The sequence below is a fragment of the Hibiscus syriacus genome, unplaced genomic scaffold (assembly GCF_006381635.1).
Source record: "Hibiscus syriacus cultivar Baekdansim isolate YM2019G1 unplaced genomic scaffold, ASM638163v2 tig00110332_pilon, whole genome shotgun sequence".
Taxonomy (NCBI): domain Eukaryota; kingdom Viridiplantae; phylum Streptophyta; class Magnoliopsida; order Malvales; family Malvaceae; genus Hibiscus; species Hibiscus syriacus.
This window is the reverse complement of record NW_024062688.1, coordinates 2,931,738-2,954,372: the sequence shown is the minus strand read 5'-3', so window position 1 is coordinate 2,954,372 and position 22,635 is coordinate 2,931,738. Positions and strand designations below refer to the sequence as shown.

At 37.3% G+C, this 22,635-nt stretch overlaps 2 protein-coding genes and 3 pseudogenes across 2 annotated transcripts; 1 reads left to right on the top strand and 4 right to left on the bottom strand.

Annotated features, from left to right (window-relative positions):
- Window positions 1-172: 172 nt before the first annotated feature.
- Window positions 173-15,998, bottom strand: LOC120119409 (annotated as a pseudogene).
- LOC120119253 (probable C-terminal domain small phosphatase) lies at window positions 9,683-10,591 on the bottom strand. Its single transcript, XM_039139092.1, has one exon. The coding sequence runs from the start codon at window positions 10,526-10,528 to the stop codon at window positions 9,683-9,685; it is 846 nt and encodes a 281-aa protein (XP_038995023.1). The 5' UTR covers window positions 10,529-10,591.
- Window positions 11,828-12,767, bottom strand: LOC120119252 (annotated as a pseudogene).
- Window positions 13,722-14,645, bottom strand: LOC120119410 (cysteine-rich receptor-like protein kinase 28). Its single transcript, XM_039139222.1, has 3 exons — window positions 14,393-14,645; window positions 14,159-14,309; window positions 13,722-14,076 (listed from the first exon to the last, which is right to left on the bottom strand). The coding sequence occupies exons 1-3, from the start codon at window positions 14,479-14,481 to the stop codon at window positions 13,744-13,746; spliced, it is 573 nt and encodes a 190-aa protein (XP_038995153.1). The 5' UTR covers window positions 14,482-14,645; the 3' UTR covers window positions 13,722-13,743.
- Window positions 15,999-16,673: 675 nt separating the features above from the next.
- The window catches only part of LOC120119251, a 32,528-nt pseudogene continuing 26,566 nt past the window's right edge, over window positions 16,674-22,635 (top strand).

The following is a 22,635-nucleotide window of genomic DNA, read 5'->3' as shown; positions in this document are numbered from 1 at the left end:
AAGTTCGTTTCCTCCTCTACCAACGGTGGGTGGACTTGTACTGCTACCTCTCTCCACCTCTGAGCATATTGTCTGAAACTTTCATTATGCTTCTTCTCCATTGCTTGCAGCACCATTCTGTTAGGCCTGACGTCCTTCACATGCTTATACTGGTCGAGAAAAGATTTGGCCAGGTCTTTCCATGTCCTGACATCAACTCTCCTTAGTTAATTATACCATCGCAATGCTGAGCCTACTAAGCTTTCCTGGAAACAGTGGATCAACAACTGGTCGTCCCCTACGTAACCAGTCATTTTCCTGCAGAACATTGTGATATGGGCAGAAGGGCATTGGGTACCATCGTATTTCTCGAAGTCAGGGGTTTTGAACTTGGGAGGTAGGACCAGATCAGGAACTAAACTCAGTTCCTTAGCGTCGAGACCATACAAGCTGGTATCTTCTTTCATAGCTTGTACTTCATTTGCTAGATGCTTATATTACTCCTGCAACAACTTGTTTTCGCTCTTCTTTGCTTCTTCATCAAGGTCCGGGACCTGGTGATATGGGCTTTTTTCGGGATACGAACAAGATCCAGGTTGCGGATTAACTGCAATGCCGTCAGGATTTATGTGTACTTTGGTATGGATAGATGTTCCTTGGATATTCGGAGACTGTACCGGGGTAAACCCTGGAGGGTAAAGTGGTTCTTCACTTGTTTGCTCATGGGCCTTTCCGTGCTCTGGATTTCTCCATCCCAGCATATTTGCCAACTTAGACAACATATCCTCTTGAGCCTTAAGCATATCTTCTTGCATTTTCCTCAGATCATCTTGCAACTGCAATTGAGTTCTTTCTATTTGAGCAATCTTATCATCCATGGCCTTCCTTGTGTTATAGCGATGCTTGAAATTTCCCAGTATTCTGTAATGTATCCCTTATTGTTAATTTTAATGCTTTGAGGATGAATGCAAATTATGTAAAGTGTGATAAAAAATGCAACACAAAACTTAAATTGTAAATAAAATGCAAATGCATGCAGAAAGGCATTGATTCATAAGACGCGATCAGTCTTAGAACAACTTTCATTTAGGACAAAAGCATCATCTTTACAAGAAAAGTCCATTACAGAAAATGCCTAGCTCTCATGTTCAGCTCTACTATCTGATTGACAAGCCAATCGACCCTCTTTCCTACATCTGATGCTGGATTGGTGTAGCTCTGGATGACTTTTGCTTGGAGGTCCATCTCTCCCAACTGCCTCGCAACGCCGCTTAACTGATTCATGGTCTCTCGGATCACGTGATTCACGTTTGTCTTCCAGTCTCTAAAGTGATCGTTTGAGTTTTGCCATTGCAGTCTGGTGCCTTGGACGGTGCGCTCGAGACCAGCGATTTGTGTCTGGCAGCTTCGTAAGGCAGCCTCTAAATCATGAATCTTCTTTTGCAAAGCAGCGTTCTCCTCGAGGCTAACCCTTTGATCCACTGGGCAACGCTGACTGTTTTCTGTAGATAAGGAACTTTCAAGCTGCATAACGTAGGCACTGTACTCTTCATTCTTTGCCTTGGCTCGAGCTAACTCTTCCTCATGCCTTGATTCCATTTCATGCATCTCTTGATTGAGTACCTCTATCCGTTCGTTCTTTGCTCCGCACCTCTGTATCCAGAGGAATACTTCATCCTGTTTGCCTTGGAGCACACTCTCCCGATGTTGCCTTTCTAATTTTAGCTCTTCTTTGCTTTGCCTCTTCTCAGTTTCAAGCTCGTCAATTCTTTGCTTTATAACCTCAAGTTCAAGTTGCATGTTATTTGCCTTCATTCTGAGTTCTTCAATATCAGCATGCAATTCTTCTTCTCGCTTCTTGCTCAATGTGTACCTTTGTCTTAACTCTTTAGCCTCTGTCCTTTCGCTCTTCAGTGCCCTAACCCAGGACCTTCTCTCAGACTCAAGTTCTTGATTTCTTTTCTTCTTCTCTGTCTCTACTTCTCTGACTCGGTGCTCTCTCTCGGCTCTGACGTCTCTAACTCGACGATCCCTCTCAGCCCGGAGCTCTAACCGCCACTGCTCTGAAGTTCTCCCGAGGCCAGCAATTGCCCGTGCTCGACTCATCTTTTGGTAATCGCTCTGTAAACTAGTGAGATTGGCCTCCACTTCATCCTTTCTCTTGCGCATAAACTCAAACTGTGTATTATAGAACCCCCTATCGATGTCCAACATGAAATTCTTTTGTCTAAGGGCCTCACACTCTGCTTCCTTCCTGGCGATTTCCGCTTCGAATTCACTCTTCAGTATCTCCAACTTAGACGGTACGTATTTAAACTGTGCTTCCAAAGGAATTGTTTGGTCACGATCCGCCAACGGAATGATATCATTCTTTCACACCGCCCTCCATGCCACGTAATCTGGTGTCAGCATGACCTCAGCTGCTATGAAATCAGTTCTAAAGGTTGACTTCCACGCCTCTGACATTACACGAGCAGTCTTCTTGTAGTGATCTCCACAGTACACAAATTCAGATGCCTTCAGACCGGATGTAGCTGGGACGAATTGGCGTGCCCCAAATTACCTCAGTACCATCAGTGGCGCATAACCTACTCCACCCCATAACCCTAATAGGGTTACCCAATCGGAATCCCCACATTTGTACAACACATCCACAAAAGCTAACCAGGGGACACGCCACACTATATCATGCTCCTGTAAATTTCTAAAGAGTGAAACCCAATCCTTCCTGGTGAGATGCTCTGGCCACTCTTTAGTGAGGAAATCTTTTAAGGGTGAATAGGCCGTAGAAAACCGTCGACTATACTATCGGTCAATTTTCCAGAAGTGACTGCGTATCCAAACAGTAAGCAACTGGACACACCCGGTGAAGCGGCTACTCTCAGCTCTTCTGCAATTGCTAAGTGCTCTGCATGTTTTGGCTAAAACTGTAGGAACAGGGTTTACCTTCCTTTCCAAACGCTCGAATAAATCGACCACTGCGGCTTCTACGTGATAAATAACTTTCGGGGAAATCATCAAACCATAAATTCCCAAGGCGAACATCTCCATGCTCTTCTCGATATCGCTATGCTTGACGATAAGCTCCTTGAGGTATGACCAAGGGAAGCAATCGGACTCTCCCTTCTTTTGGATTCGATCAGCAACCCACTTCTCTCCCATCCCAGTAATCCTTGCGAGCTTGCTCTTAAAGGATTGTGTCCTTGAGGCTTTTGAGTAGATTCGGTCCAAGTGTATCGTCTCAAAATGAAACAATGAGGTGTATTCTTCTAACGTGGGAGTCATGTCTTCCTTGTTGAAAGTGAAGCAGCTATATGCGGGATTCCAAAACTGGATGAGAGCTTTGATTAGGGGTTCGTTTACTTTCACGTACAACAGAAGGGCGATGTCACCATACTTTTGCCAGAAAGAGTATTTCACATCAGAATTCCAACTTTCCCAAATTTCGCGTAACTCTTGCAAATCGTTTTGCTTTAGACTGACCGGAGCAACCTCTGGTAGTACTGATATGTAATCTTCAGTCAAACTGTCGCCTTTCTTCCTCTGAGTTTCCTCGGACCACGACCTCACTTCTGCGTTATCCACTTCCTTGTTATGAAAGCTCTTGTCCATTTTATGACCGCCTTCTACTTTTATGACCACCTTGTGAATCAACACATTTCTTCATGAATGATGATGCAATGCAGCAGTAATAAATAAAACACAAAACACAAACAAAAATAAAATTGTGTTAGTATATACAATGAATAGTCGAAGAATACATAAACAACATGGAGATAGAAAATATATACATCTTAAACCTTATTCACATGATATCTACCCAACATGATATCTACCCAATCATGCTTTAGTAGATCCTACCCAACATGGTATCTACTCTCAGGTTTCGTTATTCACAAAAAATCCTAACCGCATGGTATCTAATTCACATGCTTGCTCAAAAAATGAACCTGACCACATGATCTCTAATTCGCATACTTTTTGCAAAAATAAATAAATTCGAGGAAAAGGTTAGAATGAGTTTCCCCTCCATGTCTGTGGACAGAGATTTAGCATAAGACGGGCAGAGTTCTGGTATCACTAAAAGGGTCCTCGAATTGTCCTTTGATGGTGCCCCCTTGAGCTTGCCAGACCCTCGATCCTCACCCATTTTAGGCTTAAAACGGATCAAGTTCAATTTTGAGAGGATACATTTCCCTATGTCCATGCGAGGAAACTCAATGTTTTCTCGTAGACATAAGGCATGTACCCCAGAGGTTACTAGCTAAAGCCCGTGCGGAGAAAAATAATTTTTCTCACGTAAGCGTAACTTTCAACCCTACTTAATGGGACAGAGCACAGTTAGAAGGCTCTGAATATTGAAGGTTTAGCAACAGTGGGGAAACTCATAATCCTTTGCCTCGATCCAAGAAACTCAACAAACTAAAGGTTAGAAAACTGAAACATGTAGATCACACGTTAGTACAACTATTTATTTGTAAACCAAATCACAAATAAAAATGAAAACAAGAAATTCAACAAAAACAAGGGATCAAAAACCAAATTAAAATGAACTTATAACTTTCGTTTGCAAAGACAATTAATTAATCGACTATCGGCTTGACTCTCTAAAAAAAAAGTCCCCAGCGGAGTCGCCAAGCTGTCGAAACGATTTTTAAACGGGAGCGGGCGAGATTTTGAAAACCGCGTCATTTTTAATTATTTTCTTTACGATTGAATTTTAATTAAAAATAATGCGATTTTAGAAAACCTCTCGTTTCAAAAATTTGGAAATTCCATTACGATAAAAATATATGGTTCGAGGAGTCGCCACCAATCTTTGATTAGGGTGTGATTGGGCACCCAAAAACGTTATCATTTTAAATAAAAATTAATTTTAATTAAAAATGACAAATTTACAATCTACGTCACCAAAATCCAAGTTCGGGAGTCGGTTACGTGTGGGGAAGGATTAGAACCCCCACAACGCCCTAAATTGGTACCTAGTCGATTAATTAATGTATTTGCAACGAATTTCACAAGTTCGAGTTTAATTTGATTAATGATCCCTTTGAACAACAAAAATGCTAATTTTATAACATTAAAAAACAACGAAATAAGTTAAATTAAAATTACCAAGTCATTAGAAAGATAAAGGATATTCGATTATTTAAAAATATCGAGACCAGATCTTTAGGTGAGTTCTAACGATCTTTTCTCAAATAATTTAAATAGCCGAATATTTCTTTTTCTTTCATTCCCAAATTTTAAAGTGATAGATCCAAATTTAATTAGGCGTTACTGACGGGATACAATTTTAATTTAAAATTGTCAAAACAACTCTCTAGTAAGTTGAGAGAAGCCATTCCGACATTTTAAATTAAAAATATATTACCCTTAATCCAATTATGTAGCAAGAGTCGAATCATGCACGTGAGGCTATAATGCGAATCATACAAAGTGATGTTAATGCAAAGATCAATTAAATATGCGATTAAAGTAAATGAATTCAACATACTTATAAAAATAAATTACACCTACATCTATGCGAATTACAGGCTCAAAATAATATGCATGCATACACTTAAAATAAATCTAAATTAACCTAAAATATTAAACAATTGACTAAAATAAAAAAGTTAAACAACATGTTCATTTTCATAAAAAAATCCATTTTCATGTACTGCAATCATAATATAACCCAAAATATTGCATAGGACTAAATTGCAGGTTTTCCAAATTACATATCCAATGTATAAACAACATCAAAATAGCCCTAACATGATTCTGGATTAAAATGTAACACGCTGGAAATTACGAGGCAAAATTAACATTACAATAAAGTTGGATTTAGGGACCAACATGCAACGGGTTGAACTTACTGGACCTCACACACGATTAACCCAACCATCCCAAAACACAGACAGCTCCCACCCCGCAAAACGTAACCGTTTCACACCCTCGCGAGACTACGCCGTTTTGGCGTCTCAATATGTTGAATATTAGGGTAAAATTTTAAGCCCTAACTCATTTTTCCTCTTAACCCTGGCCGGATACCCCGCCGTTTCCTCTCAAATCCCTCTCTTCTCTCTTCGCTTAACCCTACGCGAAAGTCGAGCCTCCGTCGCCTCCACCGTAGCAACCGCCATGGTTGCTACCTCCATACGGCCCCGACGAGAACACCTCTCCGAAAAAAACCCAAAACCAAAGGGGCTAAACTAAACCCTTACCTTACTGCTAAACCACGCGACCCTAGCCCCGTTACCCGGTCAAACTATGACCAATCCTGTACTGAACCCTTCAAATCCCTAAAGCCCGAGACCTAAAACCAACATGCACGACTCGAAATCAATGGGAGATGAAAAGTTTTACCTTCTCAAAGACGGGGTATGGATTCCTAGTGACGAAAGCTACTGGATCGGAAGGGTAAGTCTCTTTTGCTTTCGTTTTGTTCTCTGGTTGTTGATGAATGATCTTCTGGGTATTTCCTTTGTGTGTTCTTTTGGGTTGTATTTGGTTTCTTTTTATGTTTGAGAAATTTTAGATTTTATTTTTTTTTGTTCTTCTCTGTTGCTGATGACCGAGAGAGCCCCGTTACCCCCTCCCTTTCGTTATTTCTAGTTGATCTCTTCTTCTCTAGTTTTGTTTTCGTCTGTTTCTGCTCTCGTTTGGTGCGCTTGCAGGGCTCTGGAACGAGCAGGTCACGGGGCTTCAGCAACCTGGGCACGGGCGATGGGGAACGGACCCGAGGGACTTCACGTGGGTAGCACTCGGTTGGTTCACACACTGTCTTGGAGTTCTGAGTGCGTTAGGAGCCGTTGGATCACCTCCGATCTAACGGTGGAGGCTTCTGGGAGGATTGAGAGTCGTTGGATCATGAAGCTAGATCCAACGGTGGAGGCTCAGCTGCGCATGGAGATGGTGACAGGAAACCCTAACGGGTCTAGGGTATCCTCAAATGGGCTGTAATATTGGGCTGCTACTTTGGGCTTGAGCCTGTTGTATTTTAATGTAGGCCTGTAAAAATCAATTACTTAGTAAATCCATTTATCATAACATACTTATATGCACATATATATATATATATATATATATATATATATATATATATATATATATATATATATATATATATATATATATATAATTTCATATACCCATAAATACTTATATATATATATACATGACTACAAGCCTAACAACTCATATAATTAAATGAACGGTCAATACGTAATTAAACACACATGCCAATAATAAACTAATAATAATAGATATGCAAGACTTGGTAATATTAACTAAATAGTAATATATATAAAATGGAGTAAAAATTTGAAAGAGAGCCCCGGACAAGACGAGTATCTACAATACATTAACTTTCTATTTGGTTAAATGAAAAAATAGGATTAAATTAATGGAATCACCAACTGATTCGCCTGTTTGATCCGTGAAATTGTTGGCTTTGAATAATTCATTTAAAGGTTGCATACTTAAACGCACAAGAAACACCCAACTGCAAACAAAGATCTTACAACCATGGCAAAGTTCAACACCACAATCCAAAAGAACATCACATTTAGAATACAAATAACAAAGTCCTACAAACCTCCAAAGAGAGGGAAAAAAACTAAAATTATGGAAATCACCGATCATAGAAGGTGATTCATATGATTTCACTAGGGGTGATATTCGATTAATTCAAGTCAAGTACAATATTTTTGAGTTATTCGAGTTAAAGAGTCGTATTTTATGACTTAATCTTAATTTGTATTTTTTTCGAGTCGAGTTGTTTGAGTTTCTATAAAAATTTTATTGTAATTATTTATAATATTATGGTAAAAGTTTATTCTAATTTTTTAACTTTCTCAACCATATAATATATATTTCTTCATATTCTTTTGCATATTATAATGTTATTTAATAAATCAAATACAATCTAAAATTACAAAATATATTTACAATATTATATTTTAAAAAATGTATTTTGAGGGTAAAATATTGATGAGACTATAAAGGAGTCAAGAAATTGATGTGAAAGAAAATTTTGCAAACAATTATAGTCAAAATACTAAATTGAGTAGAATGCAAAGTTAAGGGACCAAATTGAAAAAAGTTACATTTTTAGTAAAAATAAGGAATTGAAGTTACATAGGTATTCTATAATGGTAGGAGAGCATTTGGTTCAAATTTGGTAAACTTAAAATAAAAGATTAATTGAAGAAATGAGAAAATTATGCAAAGTTGAGGGACTAAATTGAAAAAATAAAAAAAATATTATCAAAAAAGAAATTGAAATTGTGTTTGTTCTATGATGATTCAGGAGCATGTGGTTCAAATTTGATAAATATTGACTTAAAATGAAGGAGGAATTGAATGAATAAGAAATTGAAGACCAAATTGCAAATATGTCAAAATAATAATCCACATTTCCTGTTTTTAAAGTTACTCGAAATTTTAAAATTTCAACCCCGCTCGAACTCTAAAAATGATTTTAAATTAACTCAAATAACATTAAATTAAGAAAAATAAAAATTTCAAGTCGAGATATATTTCATCATGAGACTTATGATTCTCTTATCCATTGCAATAAATATGGAATCTTCAACCCTTATGCCTTCATCTTAGAGTTTAATATTTAATATTATTATTTTTGATAATTAATAGTTATATACGTGGAGTGTGCATATAATAACAAATTTATTATTATAGGATAATTTTAAAGGAAGTCAATAGTTTTAATTTTTTTATTTAAGAAAAACGAACCTCTAAACTCCTTCTAAACTTATAAGGGAAAAAGTGTCAATGGAGCTTGTATTACCATAAAAACAATCGTTGGATACAACATAATACATAAGTTTATGGCAAATTTAATCAAAATACAAAACATTACCAGACCTAAAAGCTCATGTAATTAGAGTATGGGCCACAAAATTACTAATTCTAGGAACATTACAAACCTTGAAGTATATTATAGCCTCTAGAAACTTACAAGCTTCTAGAAAGTGATAACCCAATCTGGATAGATCTTCTTCTTCTCTGGACAATTTGTTAACAACGAACGTGAAGTGTGATTTGAATATAATATGGGTCCAACTATACACGCAAACTAATGAAAGAACAACATTGAACGCGTGAATCTCCTATAGGTCAGTTTTAACACAATTTGTCGATGTCGTAGCCGTTCGTCCAATTATAAGAGGTCAAAAAGGAATAAATTGAACATTTTAGAGTCCAAGAGTCGTTGGAGAAACAAGATCTGAGATGGGGAACATTAGTCGAGTTTAAAGAGTAAATTAATATTTTTTTTAAAAATTAGAAGATTTAAATAATGTTTTATCTAAGATTTAAAGATGAAATTAATGTTTTATTTAAAATTAAGAAATTAGAATTAAAAGTTTACCTCTTTTATTAATATCTCATATCAGTCAAAAACAGACTAAATTTAGCTTTTAGATGATTTAAATATTGTATATTAAAAATATGAATGATCAAAATACTATTTTTTAAGAAAACTCGGCATACTTTTTGACCTTTTAAAACAACAAACAGATTTTTTACGACGGAATACGATATGTTGCTGAATTAATTTTTGAGCAGCACATAGTTATGAAAAAGATACTCTTAAAATCAAATATCCGAAGGAAGAATCAACGACTAAATGTTGATCTAACTAAACAAAATAAATTACTTGTCCACAACCCAAAGAACAAAAACTTAAACAAAGCCATCACCATCCGCCGCTGCTGCCACCATCACCGCCGCCTCTAAAATACTGCTGGACAGCCACTCTCATATCGTCGAACCCTTCACACCACTCAAAGAATTTCACCAACTTCTGCAACTCCCTATCCTCACCGTCCTCCACAAACGGTCGTATTGGAACAGCGTTCTCGGGTTGCAAAGAGTAAGCATTAGGGTTATCATCAACAATCACCACTTTCCTCAAATCCCTCCCCATTTCAGACAAGTCCTTAACCAGCTTCCCTTCCATTTCCTTGCACGAATCCCGATACAGCCGGTGCGATATCAGACCCTTGGGATCGAGCTTATCCAGAACAAGCGAAGCATAATGCTCGAGCCCCGCCGTGAACACCACCACCTCGTATTTCTTGCTGATTTCTTCCAAGAAGGAATCGACACCGGGCCGTTTCGACACGTAAAAATTCATCATTTGACCTTCCATGCTCGGCCTCACTATAAAATTGTACATTTTGGGAGGCGCGTCGGAGCTGGAATGCACCAGGGTCTCGTCTAGATCAAGAACGATGGTTCTTTTCGTCTCGAATATCGACGGCGGAAGCAGGCAACGGTCGAATACAAGGGTACGAGGAACGATGGAATTGCTCCCTATTTTGAGGATTTTGAATCCGCGGAGGCGGCGTTTGGTGGTCGAAGGAGTTGCTATGCGAGCTAACTTGGAGAAAAGCCTCACGAGGCGGCGATGGCATGTCTTGAGGGACTTGTTGAGGGAGGCGATGACGGTGGATGAAGCATTCTTCTTCGTCGGAGAAGTCTTTCTACGGTGGCGCTTGATGGATCGTGGCGGAGTTCTCTTAATAATCTTGGAAACCATTTCTTCATAGAAGCGAAAGAAGAAACAGATTTTAAAAACAGGGTACTGAGTTTTCCTTTAACGTGTATTTGGAGAAAGGGGAGGCTCGTCTTTGTAGTCCGTTATTTTTTAAATATTGGTTTGGAGTAACGGTCATGAAGATAGGTTCGGAGTCCAAGCTGGATTTTCAACAGCTGAGCAACAGGCCGGTTTGGTTCTGTCTTATTTCAAAACTTAAAGTTTATGTTTTTATTTTTTTTTATATAGAATTGAGTTTATGTATTTTTTTTTGTTTTAAAATTGAATATATACATGATTTAGTTTAAAAATTAAACAAACATTATGAGAGGATCCAATATTTTTAAAATTAAAAATAATACAAAAAAATTAATTTTATAAAAATAAAATATATAAATTAAAATTTAAAAGTAATATATGAACCTTTGTTTTGATGAGGAGATACATTAGTAAGAGTTTATTTTTTTGATACAAAAAAGTTTAGGTAAGGGGTGACTCCTCCAGTCCAGGGTCAGAGTATATCTAAGACCCAATTAGGATTTATATAAAATTTACATACTGCCCACCAAAATTGACGATAATATGATTGGAACTTGAAAAAATAGTTTATTTCTAATATGGCTTGTTTGGGTCTAAGAATAACGTGAGGCAAAAATCAATTTTCTGAGCATGGAATTCTAGATTGATCAAGTGATAATTTGGTAAATCTTAGGAGAAGATATTTGAATGCTTTCAAATTCAATATGCATTTACCCACCTTAAGGAGTTTGAACTTGTGATAAGTGATTGCAGATTAAATTTGATCAAGTCATTATTTGATAAGTGATTTGTCAATTTATTATCGTTGTTACCCCATAGTTGTTTTAGAAGTTGAGGTGATGATTCAATTGGAACCGATTCTCTTGTTTGGAGGATCGTCTTTGTAGCTTTCATCTCACTTTTTTTTTGGGATTCCATACTTATTCAGTGTCCTTGGATAGCAAAGTTGGGTTTTGATCCTAATTTGGAGGAAGAGACGAATAAGTGATCCCAAAGTTTAATTCTCAAGTAATTTAGGCTATTTCTGAGCCTTGGGAAAATAGTTATCGAATATATCAAACAAAAAACACTTGTTTGAAAGAAACAAAAAGAACCCATGGCACTTCATCGTTATAAATAGGGGGAAAAGTGTGTGCATGGCATTTTGATTACTACAGATGAAAAAAGAATCTGTAATACTTTTGTGCAAAGTTTGGAAAAGGAAAAAAACCCTTATCCAAACAGAAGAGATGTATATATCATATATATATGTTTTTATATGCTTCATTGAGAGGTTTTTGATGAACTCCGAGGCTGCGTGGTTTTATCACCACCATAATATTGCTTAACTGCATCTCTCATGTCCTTAAAATCATCGCAATACCTTTGGAAAAACTGAGTCAGTTTCTTCAATTCCGTGTCTTCCATGTCATCTTCAAATCGTTTTATGGGTATCCCGTTTGCAGGTTGCAAAGAATATGATTTAGGGTTATCATCAACAATCACTACCTTACCAAGATCTCTGCCCATCGTTGACAGGTCCTCGACCTATTTGCTTGCATGAATCTCTGTACAAGCGGTGAGATATAAGGCCCTTGGAGTCTAAAACATCAAGCAACAACGACGCGTATGGCTCGAGGCCGGCGGTGAACACCACCACCTCGTATTTTTTATTGATTGCTTCCAAGAATTCATCCACCCCGAGCCTTTTCAATACGTAGAAGTTCAAAATGTTTGGTTTAATCATGAAATCATACATTTCTGGTGGTGGGTCTGGAACTGAATGAACCAGGGTCTCGTCCAAATCGAGAACGATGGTCTTCATGTTGTCGGAAACTAACGGAGGCAACCACTTCCTATTGCTTTTTCTTGATACAAGAACGTTAGTCAGATCGGAATCAGCCTCGAATTCGAGTTGCAGTCTAGGTCTATATCGGGTTTCGAAGAGGCCACTGCCGAATTCTTCCCTCCGAAGGAAGCCTTGCCCTCGGCGCCTTGCGCCTTCCTGTCTGCAGAAAAACTCAACCAGGCGACGGTGGCATTTTCGGATGGACTTCTTTATGGAAGAAATGACGGAGAAATATTTGGTTTTCAACGTAGATGATCTCTTACAATGATGAACAAGGTGGCGAGGAAGCAACTGGCGCCGCTGGTGATGCTGGCCGTAATGGCCGCCGCGAGTGATGGACTTTGGTTCCACCTTTTTTCTCATCTTCAATGTCATCTCCTGGCTGCCGATATTAACCTGAAGCTGATGGGGAATAATTACTGAGAGTTAAGAAGAAAATCGAAACCATACAAAATTACAGACAAAAAAAAATAGCGACGTTAAAATCTAAGAGATGAGATCCGATCCGAGAGGGACGAGACTAGATACAAAGCTTTTGAAGCAATGTTCGGTACAACGGTGATCCCTGTTAGGTCGGAACTCGGAAGTAAAAGCTGGATTTCCAACCAATTTGGTCAATTATTTTCTTCAAAACAATATTTATTTAATATTTAAATCTATTTTTTACATCATATTTTAAAAATATCCAAAAAAAAAAAAAATTCCAACCATAATACTAAACTAGTCCCAGATATTGAAGTTATTTGTTAGGGTTGTCACCGTACCGGCAACAATAATGCATGATAGCAAAGGATTAGTTTTCTATGCCTTAATAAGAAACGTGACTGAAGTATAGAATTTTTGTAGTTTAAGTAATAGTTTCACGCTTCCAAATTTTGTGCAATGGGAATTCCACAATTCCAAGAATGTTGAAGTTGGACAACGAAAGACTGAAGCTGGCCTTACACAATATGAGTTCTGCTAGTTAAGGTTATATGATTGAATCAAATAATATTGTCAGTTGAAAAAAAGATACTCATTAGCAGTTCAAGACCCCAAGATGCTCAGCTTGAAATTAATGTCTAACAAACACAACTCTAACTGGCTTGGGCTTGTCTATGTTGAGTCTCCCAACAATTTTCTCAATATATTACTCTTAAGAAAACTATAACAATTTCTTGAAAGCGATCTATATAATTCCAATGATTTATTTTGATGATCTCAAATCCTTCATGACAAAAGAATTGTTTGACGTCTTCTTAAGAGAATCAATTTTCCTTTTGTCATTCCCAACAATTAACATATCATCTACGTCTGGACATAACATCAGGAAATTAAGAAAATATACTACAGACAATTTCCGAACCCAACACTACCTAAGAGATAGCTCATTAATGGAAACCTCATTGCGGGACAATGGTAGTAACTCCGCGTTGGAATTGTTCGAAATTGAAGCAAACGACGATGACCTGTCGGATTCGAAGTTGCTCTGCATAGCAAACGCCGGTTGTGATGGAACTGTAAGTGTGGTCGAGAAGCTATTCAGCATTAGAGCAACCGAAGCCATGGTTGGTCTGGCTGCAACGTTCTCTTGAACACATAGCAATGCAATATGGATGCATCTCATTATCTCCATTCTCGAACCATCGCCCAACATCGGATCGACCAGATCCAAAGCTGTGCCTTCCCTCCAACTTTTCCATGCCTGCTAATGTCCAGTAATTAAAACAATGAAACATAATCATTTTAACATGGCTTAAATTAGCCTTTAGAAATCATTTACTTACAAAGTTCAGTATGTATTCTTGATCCTCCCCGTGACGGAAGCAATTGTTCTTCTGGCCACTGATAATTTCGAAAAGTAATACGCCGAAGCTGAAGACATCTGATTTTACTGAGAATTGTCCATTGATAACATATTCTAGATCCCTATATCCACTGCATTATGCAAAGCTTCATGAATACAGCTCATTTACATATGTATAGCATCTAAGAAGTTCCTATGTAGTCTTTGAACTTACTATGTTCCTACAATTCTGCTAGTGCTGCCTTGCGTTTCGTCTTGTCCGAACAACCTGACCATCCCGAATTCAGCAATTTTAGGAACCATCTCTGCATCTAACAAGATGTTCCTTGCTTTGAGATCGCGACGGATAATCCGAAGCCTAGAGTCTTCGTGGAGGTAAAGGAGTCCACTAGTGATGCCTCCGGTGATTTTGAAACGTGTTTCCCAGTCTAGTTGAGGACGCTTAATCCGATCTATACCATCACAAAACTTTCAGATTAGTTGAATAAATTCAGTGTTAACATAAGTGCTTGCTGGTGGATATGCAGTTAAAAGGAAAAATATGATGGGGAAAACGAAAAAATTGAACCGAAAATGCTTTGATCGAGGCTTGCGTTTGGCATAAACTCATAGATCAGAAGCAGTTTCAGACCATGCAAGCAGAAACCAAAGAGCCGAACTAAATAGAGGTGTTGAAGCTTGGCAACTAATGCGACCTCCGTCTTAAACTCTCTGTCTCCTTGTCCAGATCCTCTAGGCAGTCCTTTCACAGCAATCTCTACTCCATTTGTCAGCTGACCCTGAAAATTAGTATACCATTGAACCATAAGGTAGTTTACATATGATATTTACTCTTTTCTGATAAATAAATGCTGATATTTTCCTTGTAAACAGCTCGAATCCTCCTTGACCAAGCTTATTAGCATCGGAGAAGTTATCGGTTGCTACCAAAACAGAATCGAAGTTGAATTGCAAGGAATCAATGCCAGACATCTCACTATCCGCAGGCGCTGCTGCAAAAAAGCAAATAATTATTGTACAGTTTCTTCTGCAGCTGGTTTATTATACTTGAATCTCATGATCAGTTTACTTACTTTCAGCATTTACTGGTACGGGTTTGTTTCTCCTGCGTCTCATTAAAATACAGGTGGAGATGAAAACTAGTATGAGAACGGCAACAACCGAAGCAATCACAATTATTACAGTTGGAGTTGTTCCATCCTCATTTCCTACAAAACACAGAGTTAGAAGGGTATCATTCAAAGGTCAAACTTCAATGTTTCAAAGATAAGCCGGCCTTCAATCGATCTTTTACCTCCGGTTGGAGATGGCGGAGGAGACGGCAGAGGAACCGCAGTTTCATTATAAAATGGGTTAGACTCAAACCTCGAGACACAGTTTGGTCTAAGAACCCTGCATCCAATTCTTCCATTGCAACACTTCAGAAGCTCAGACTGAGCGAAAGTTAGGCAAGTATCGCAATTTAGCTGGTTCATATCAGTACACTGCACCGTAGCGTACACCCTTTCCTGGTTACCAGTCGATGCATTACCAGCTACATACTTGCGAAGAGGACCGGCAGCCGCAGCCTCGTTCCTGAGGTTGTCCAATAGATCACTTAACGCGCTATTGAAGTGATCAGGGTTCGACGCATTCCTCTGGTTGAATGCGCACATGTGCGAGGATCGTTCTCCAACAGCCCGTACAGGTCTCGGTTGGCGTACCTCACCAAACAAAATTCGGAACAAGCGGTGGCGGCCTTGTTGAAGGGACATAATCGCTTGAGCTCGGTCGCGGTGTAGTTGAGGCAAGTTTTGCAATCGGCTTGGTTCATGTCTCTCCTGCAACCATTGAGGGAACGTCTTCCGACAGAGTGAAAAAGCCGTAACTGAATACAGTGAGAGTTGAGAATCGAGAGATGATGCTATTGAGGTTGGCTTCGTAAGCGCTGTTTGCGCTGTAATTTCCACTGGCTTCATTACATCTGCGCTCAAGATAAACATCAACAGCAGGATGCTTTGAAAGAGCAACAACAGCAAGGGCAAAAAGAAGTGAACAATGAAACAGAAGAAATGTTGGAAGTCCCCATTGCCCTCCTTCACTATTTTTTGCCAGTGGAACTACAATATTGTATTCGGATTGTTACTGAAATTCAGGGGTGTTAGAAATTCTAAATTTCGGTGTCATAATTTTAAACAAATCTAAATAAAATCATATAAATCAATGCATAACACTAAAACTTGATATGTAAAATATAACGTAAGTAACGTAAGATTATCATAAAACTGTTAAAACAATAACTAAAAGTATTGATATAATGATAATGAAACATACCTTTAACAGAAGAAATATTGAAACAAAGAAAAAAAATTAACTTATCATATAATGAAATAAACATTGAAAATAATGGATATGCATTGTCGCAATAAAAAAATCATATAGATTAAATGCAACTATTCAAACGAAAAAAATGAACTTATTAATCTATCATAGTCGATAACATAGTTTAAGGAATCATGAAACAAGCACATACACTTTTGGCTCTTTTTTGGACAAGTACCAAAGATTACATGCCAGCAGGTACTTCCACTTTGAAACAGATTAAAGTTGCTACCGATGACTTCGATCCTGCTTACAAGATAGGAGAAGGTGGTTTCGGTCCTGTTTTCAAGGTGCCTAGCTCAATGCTATATGAAGATCCTTTTAGTATTAGTTCTTATTTTACTCAATATCTGAGAATCTGATAAAGTTTGGGGGTTCAGGGTCAGTTACCTGACGGTACCAAGATTGCAGTAAAGCAGCTCTCCTCTAAATCTCGGCAAGGGAATCGTGAATTTCTGAATGAGATTGGGATGATATCTTGTTTACAATACCCAAATCTTGTCAAGCTTCACGGATATTGTGTTGAAGGGGATCAATTGCTACTAGTGTACATGGAAAACAATAGCCTCGCTCGTGCATTGTTTGGTGAGTCTCGCATCACGCACTCGTCCTTTTCCTTTTCATTCTTTGTAACATTTAAAGATCAATACATGATTAACTGATGTCAGTCGTCATGTTTCTCATTGTCATAACCATTTTTAGGTGAAACCATTATTTATAGTTTTAAAACCGATGATGACTTTAATTTGGAAGATTTGACGTTTTTTTGAATTGATTTGAATAAAAATAAAAAGGGAGTCGCCATCGACTTTTGGATTAGTTAGGTCGAATACCCAAACGTCTTTTTAAAACAATTTTAAGGAAAAATCGTTTTTTAAGACTGAAGTGGTTTGCGTTTACCAAAGATTCGATTTGATGGGTTCGGGAGTCGGTTACGCGTAGGGAAGGATTAACACCCCCACAACGCCCAAAAACTGGTATTGAATTGCTTACACGTTGTCGAAATGGTGGAAAATATAAATCGAATATAAAGTTAAGAATGATCCGTTTATCGAACATTGATTAATTTGTTTCAAATCCATTAATTAGAGAAAATTCTTTAACTCGAAAAGAAATCTCAAAATTAGCAATCTCAAAATTAGCAATCCTCTGTCGGGAAAGCTAACTCGACTATTTCTCATTTATAAAGAATATTCCTATCCGATTTAAAAATATAAATCGAATATAAATTGACAATAAACATTTGCGTGAAATTAAATTGCTATTTAGCAACATGCATCACATTGTTTAACTTAAAATAAAAGAATAAAATCAATTTTATTTCAAGTATACATTTGTTCGAACGTCGTATCAGATTATACCACTTCGATCAAGCGATGCTTTCTACGCCCATTCTACAAATCGTTATTCTTGACAATATTTGAGTGAGAGACATTGAAATTATAAAAATATTCATGATCTTACAAATATTAATTATGCAACCAGAAGACAAAGAAAATATATACAAATTTATATATATATAAAAACACAAATATAACAAGGGTAGAATAGATTTAATAAATATATGTATATAAGTATATAGGATACGATGTGTGCATGTAATGAAACAAATAACAAAAAAAGTATTACATATGTACGTACACTCTATAATATATACATGGATATTATAACATGGACTGGAATGTAAATATACAAACATGGTAGATCATAATGAGAAAAAATAAACTACGTAAGCTTTATAAATATGTGACTAAATAGAGAAGATGAAAACTTTAAATGCCTAACAATTAACATAGCAAGAGTCATAATACAGATACAAATACAAATACCATATGGCAGGAGCATTGGAATGGTAATAAAACCAAAATAATATTTAGGACTAAAACAGAAATTATTAAAATCATGCACCAAATATATAAACAACACAAAATATAAATAAACAAGCAAAAGGACTAAAAAATAATATAGGTAAAATGAGAAGGAAAAGTCATAACTTCATAAATAATAGTCGACTCTAACACAAGGAAGCAAGAACTCAAAACCTTAAAAGGTAATTAACCCATTTTTATTCAACCTAAACTATTTCCTCTCATTTTCCCACGGCCACTCTTACAAAACAAAGGGAGAGAGCTCTCCCCAGCCCTCACAGCCGTTCTTTTCCTCCACCTCTATAGTCGTCGCATGCGATGCCGATGCAAAAGAAAATGGTTCAAAACGAAACTTCTCGGATCCCGAACCTAGAAACGACCCTTAAACAAAACTCATGTCCCTTCGATATAAAGTTTAGGAGTGTTACCCTCTAAGAACTTAAAGATGCTTGGCTTCGACGAGGAGGACCGCGGTGGTCGGACAAAAAAAGGGTAAGCTTTCCACGGTCTCTCTAGTTTCTTCGTTCTTTTTTTGTTTCGAAAGTCGTCTCCCTTTCTCTCTCGATTTCCTTTTCTCCCCCTTTTCGTTTTCTGACTTTTGTTGATATATAGTGTGGTGGCTTGCGTTTGAGGCTGCTGACGTGGAGATGGAAGCATGGGGGTATGGGCAGTCATGGCGTTGGTGGAGCAGACAACAGAGTGGGTGAGCAGAGTATGGGAAGCCACACGGTATGGGGGTTGATGGTAGTGGTCGACTAACACAGGCATGGGAAACTGCACAGCTTTGGGAACAACAAGGTATGGAGTAGTACGGAGGAAAAAAATTGGTTACTACAGTTGCCCCTCTTTGCTCATTGCTGTGAAAACATGAATAGAACAAAGACATAAAACACCAATTTTTGGACTGTCAACAAGTCTCGAGCTCCGAATTCTTCTTATTGTGAACTCTTCACTCTCTTTTTAAAGGCATTAGTTGAGGTTGAAAACGACGCTGCTCATTTACATTGAAGAGATCTGATCGCTTTCATGTAAATTATTTGCTGAAGATGACACAATTCCTTCTCGTTAAAGAAGTCTAGTCAATTTGGAGATAATTTGTTGCTGAAGATGACACTGCTCATCTGTGATGAAGAGTTCTGATCGTTTTTAGGTAAATTTGGAGATAACACGGTTCCTTCGAGATGAGGATGTCTGGTTATCTAAAGGTGACATTGCTCCTTCGCGTTGAGGAGATCGGGTTAATTTGATGTTGAAGACGACATTGCTCATCTGTGTTGAAGAGATCGGGTCGTTTTCGATAAATTATGACGTTGTTCCTTCGCGTTGAGGAAATCAGGTCAATCAGGTGATAATTTAGGGACAATACGATTCCTTCGTGATGAGGAAGTCTGATTGTCTGAGGATGACACGACTCATGCGCGATGAAGAGTTCTGGCCATCTTTAAGAATGATGATAACAGGATTCCACTCTGCTGGGGACGACTGGTTATCTGAGGTTGACACGGTTCCACTCTGCTAGGGAAATCTGGTCGGGGGATGACATTACTTATTCGTGATGAAGAGTTCTTGGCCATCTTTAGGGATGATGATAACACGGTTCCACTCTGTTGGGGACAGCTAGTTATTTGAGGTTGATACGGTTCCTCTCTGTTGGGGAAATCTGGTCGGGGGATGACACTGCTCATCCGCGATGTAGAGTTCTGGCCATCTTTAGGGATAATGGTTTCAAGAGAAACCGACTCAAAGATTATAAAATTTGTTTCAAGTGAAATTGTCTCAAGAGAGACCAAATTCGTTTCAAGGGAAACGATCTCAAAGATATTTATTGTTTCATGAGAAACAGTCTCAAGGAAAATAAGATTTGTTTCAAGAGAAACGATCAAAGATGGTTGTTTTGCTTCAATGGAAACATACTCAAAGATATTAATTTTTTTCCAATGAAACAAACTTCAAGACTTTTGTTTCAATAGAAACAACTCAACGATGATCCTTCAAAATAAAATGTCTCAAGAGATAAAATTCGTTTCAAGAGAAACGATCTTATATATGGGTGTTTCAAGAGAAACTGACTCAAAGATTATAAAATTTGTTTCAAGTGAAACAAACTCAAAGATTTTTTTTAAAGAAACTGTCTTTAGAAATACAAAACTTTGTTTACAGAGAAACAATTTCAAAGGTGATCAGCTTTGTTTCATGTGAAACAAACTCAAAACTTATATCTCAAAGAAAAAAATGTCTCAAGTGAGACGAAATTTGTTTTGAGATATTGTTTCAAGTGAGACAAAATTCATTCTTTAGAAGAAAAAAACACCATCAAAGATGATAGACAGTCTGCTTGTTTCTTTTTGTTGAGGAAATATCTTCAGCGTATTTGATTATTGACTTCAGGAAGTGAAATCTGCGGATGTCATTGTTCTTTCAAGTTGAAGACATCTGGTCATTTCTGAGCTTTTATTCCCTGATAGATCAAAATGGCGCATTCCTGACTGACTATCATAGATGCTATGATAGATGCCAGGATGAAATTGATTTGATGTTTTATTGAATTTTTCCTCAAGAGAGGAGAAAATATCTTTGATACGCATGATAATGAATGTAAAGATGCAAATTTCATGTGTCATGTATGTATATGTATATATTGATCTGTGAGGGGAATAGTTGCATGAGCAGTCTTCGTTCTATTCCTGACTCAATTTGTCTTTATTTACACCATAGCGTACTCTTTCAAACCTCGACCTGAGATAATTCATTTCTTTACCCCATCAAATTTTGCCCCTTTGCTTCTCTTGCCCCAACTTCTATCCTTAGCTTTGAAGAGATATTTGTTGAATTCCAAGATATGCTTCCAGAGAACTTATCTTGTTTGAAAGTGCTTTTCTTCCTTTGAAATTTCAAAATTTTGAAGAATATCAAAATGAATTTTGAAAATGTTGCTTCATCCTAAGTTTCACAATTGAAACAAATAAAAAAACATGAGTTGATTGGATATCAAAAGAATTAACTACTTTTTTAATCTTTGATAACTGCAAATCTTTGACAAATATCAAGGTCGAAAAGTTGGTTTCTGAGGTTTGCTTCCTCGATTTGGTCATCGTGAAGATCATAACATGCCCCTCTTTCTTGATTTAACATTTTAATCGGATGCGAACAAAATGACACAACTAGCATAATCAATAGCTAGACCTTTCAGAATACTTTTATTTCAGTTCTCTGAAATCTTACATTTGTTCAAGCTTCGTAGACTCACCTAGTCAAGGTAGTGCAGAAATATTGTCTAAAATGAGATTTTTGAGTACTCGTGTGAAGTTGACTATAACAAATGTTCCTCAACTCTCTTAGTCCATATTCATTGAAACTCATTTCTTAGTAAATTTCATTTAATTTGTCATTGTCTGACTAGCTGAATCTTATCCATAAAGATGGGGCATTTAAACAATTGCTCTAGAGGGACAACTCAAGCTTTATTGTATATATATTTTATAATTGCCTTTGTTCGGCTAGCTGAAGGATTCATGTCGTCACAAGGTCTTCGACTTGACAATCACAATGGAGCATACACCGAATTATCGAGTACCCGATCAATGTCATGGTTTGAATGTAGTCTATTCATAAAGACATGGCTTTCGAGTTTCCTCTATAACCAATTGCTTTAGCGGAATAACTAAGCTTTATCGTATACATATATATTATATATATTTTTTTGTTGGGTAAACAGATTCTATTTCTTAAGCTCGTTGAGGAGAACCCATTATAGTCCAGGTATTTGTTGAAAGTCACAAAATATCATCGTTAGAGTTCAATTCCCAAGCAACTGACCTAAACTAGATCCACCCACTCAACCATTACATCTGAGAAGATCATGATCATCATTGAACATCATCAACATAAGTATAAACCAATTAGCTTTGCAATTTCATGTGCTAGATGCCCCATTTTGTTCGCTCCTAACACATACCTAAATGTCAAACTGATTGACTCTTCATGAGAAGAGAAAACTAGCCCGGTCCCTTCAAGAGAAGGGTATGTAGTCTGATGTATGTTCTAGATTAGGATCGAGAGGGCCTTGTTTTGCAGGGTTCAATCTTGTCATTTGTCAAAGATTTACAACCTCAATTATTAAAAGACTTTTAATTAAAATGATATTCATAGAATTTCACGATTGAAATTTGCTCATTGTTCATTTCCTAATAAGAAAGCATTTTATTGAAAATGTTCGAACCTCAAGCGA

Bases quoted from the DNA above. Each gene is read 5' to 3' on its own strand.
- LOC120119253 (XM_039139092.1), bottom strand. From the start codon at position 10,528: ATGGTTTCCAAGATTATTAAGAGAACTCCGCCACGATCCATCAAGCGC.
- LOC120119410 (XM_039139222.1), bottom strand. From the start codon at position 14,481: ATGGTTCCTAAAATTGCTGAATTCGGGATGGTCAGGTTGTTCGGACAA. The intron at 14,310-14,392 runs GTAAGTTCAAAG...TGCATAATGCAG, and splicing joins AGCAGAATTGTAGGAACATA to TGGATATAGGGATCTAGAAT. The intron at 14,077-14,158 runs GTAAGTAAATGA...GGACATTAGCAG, and splicing joins AAGAATACATACTGAACTTT to GCATGGAAAAGTTGGAGGGA.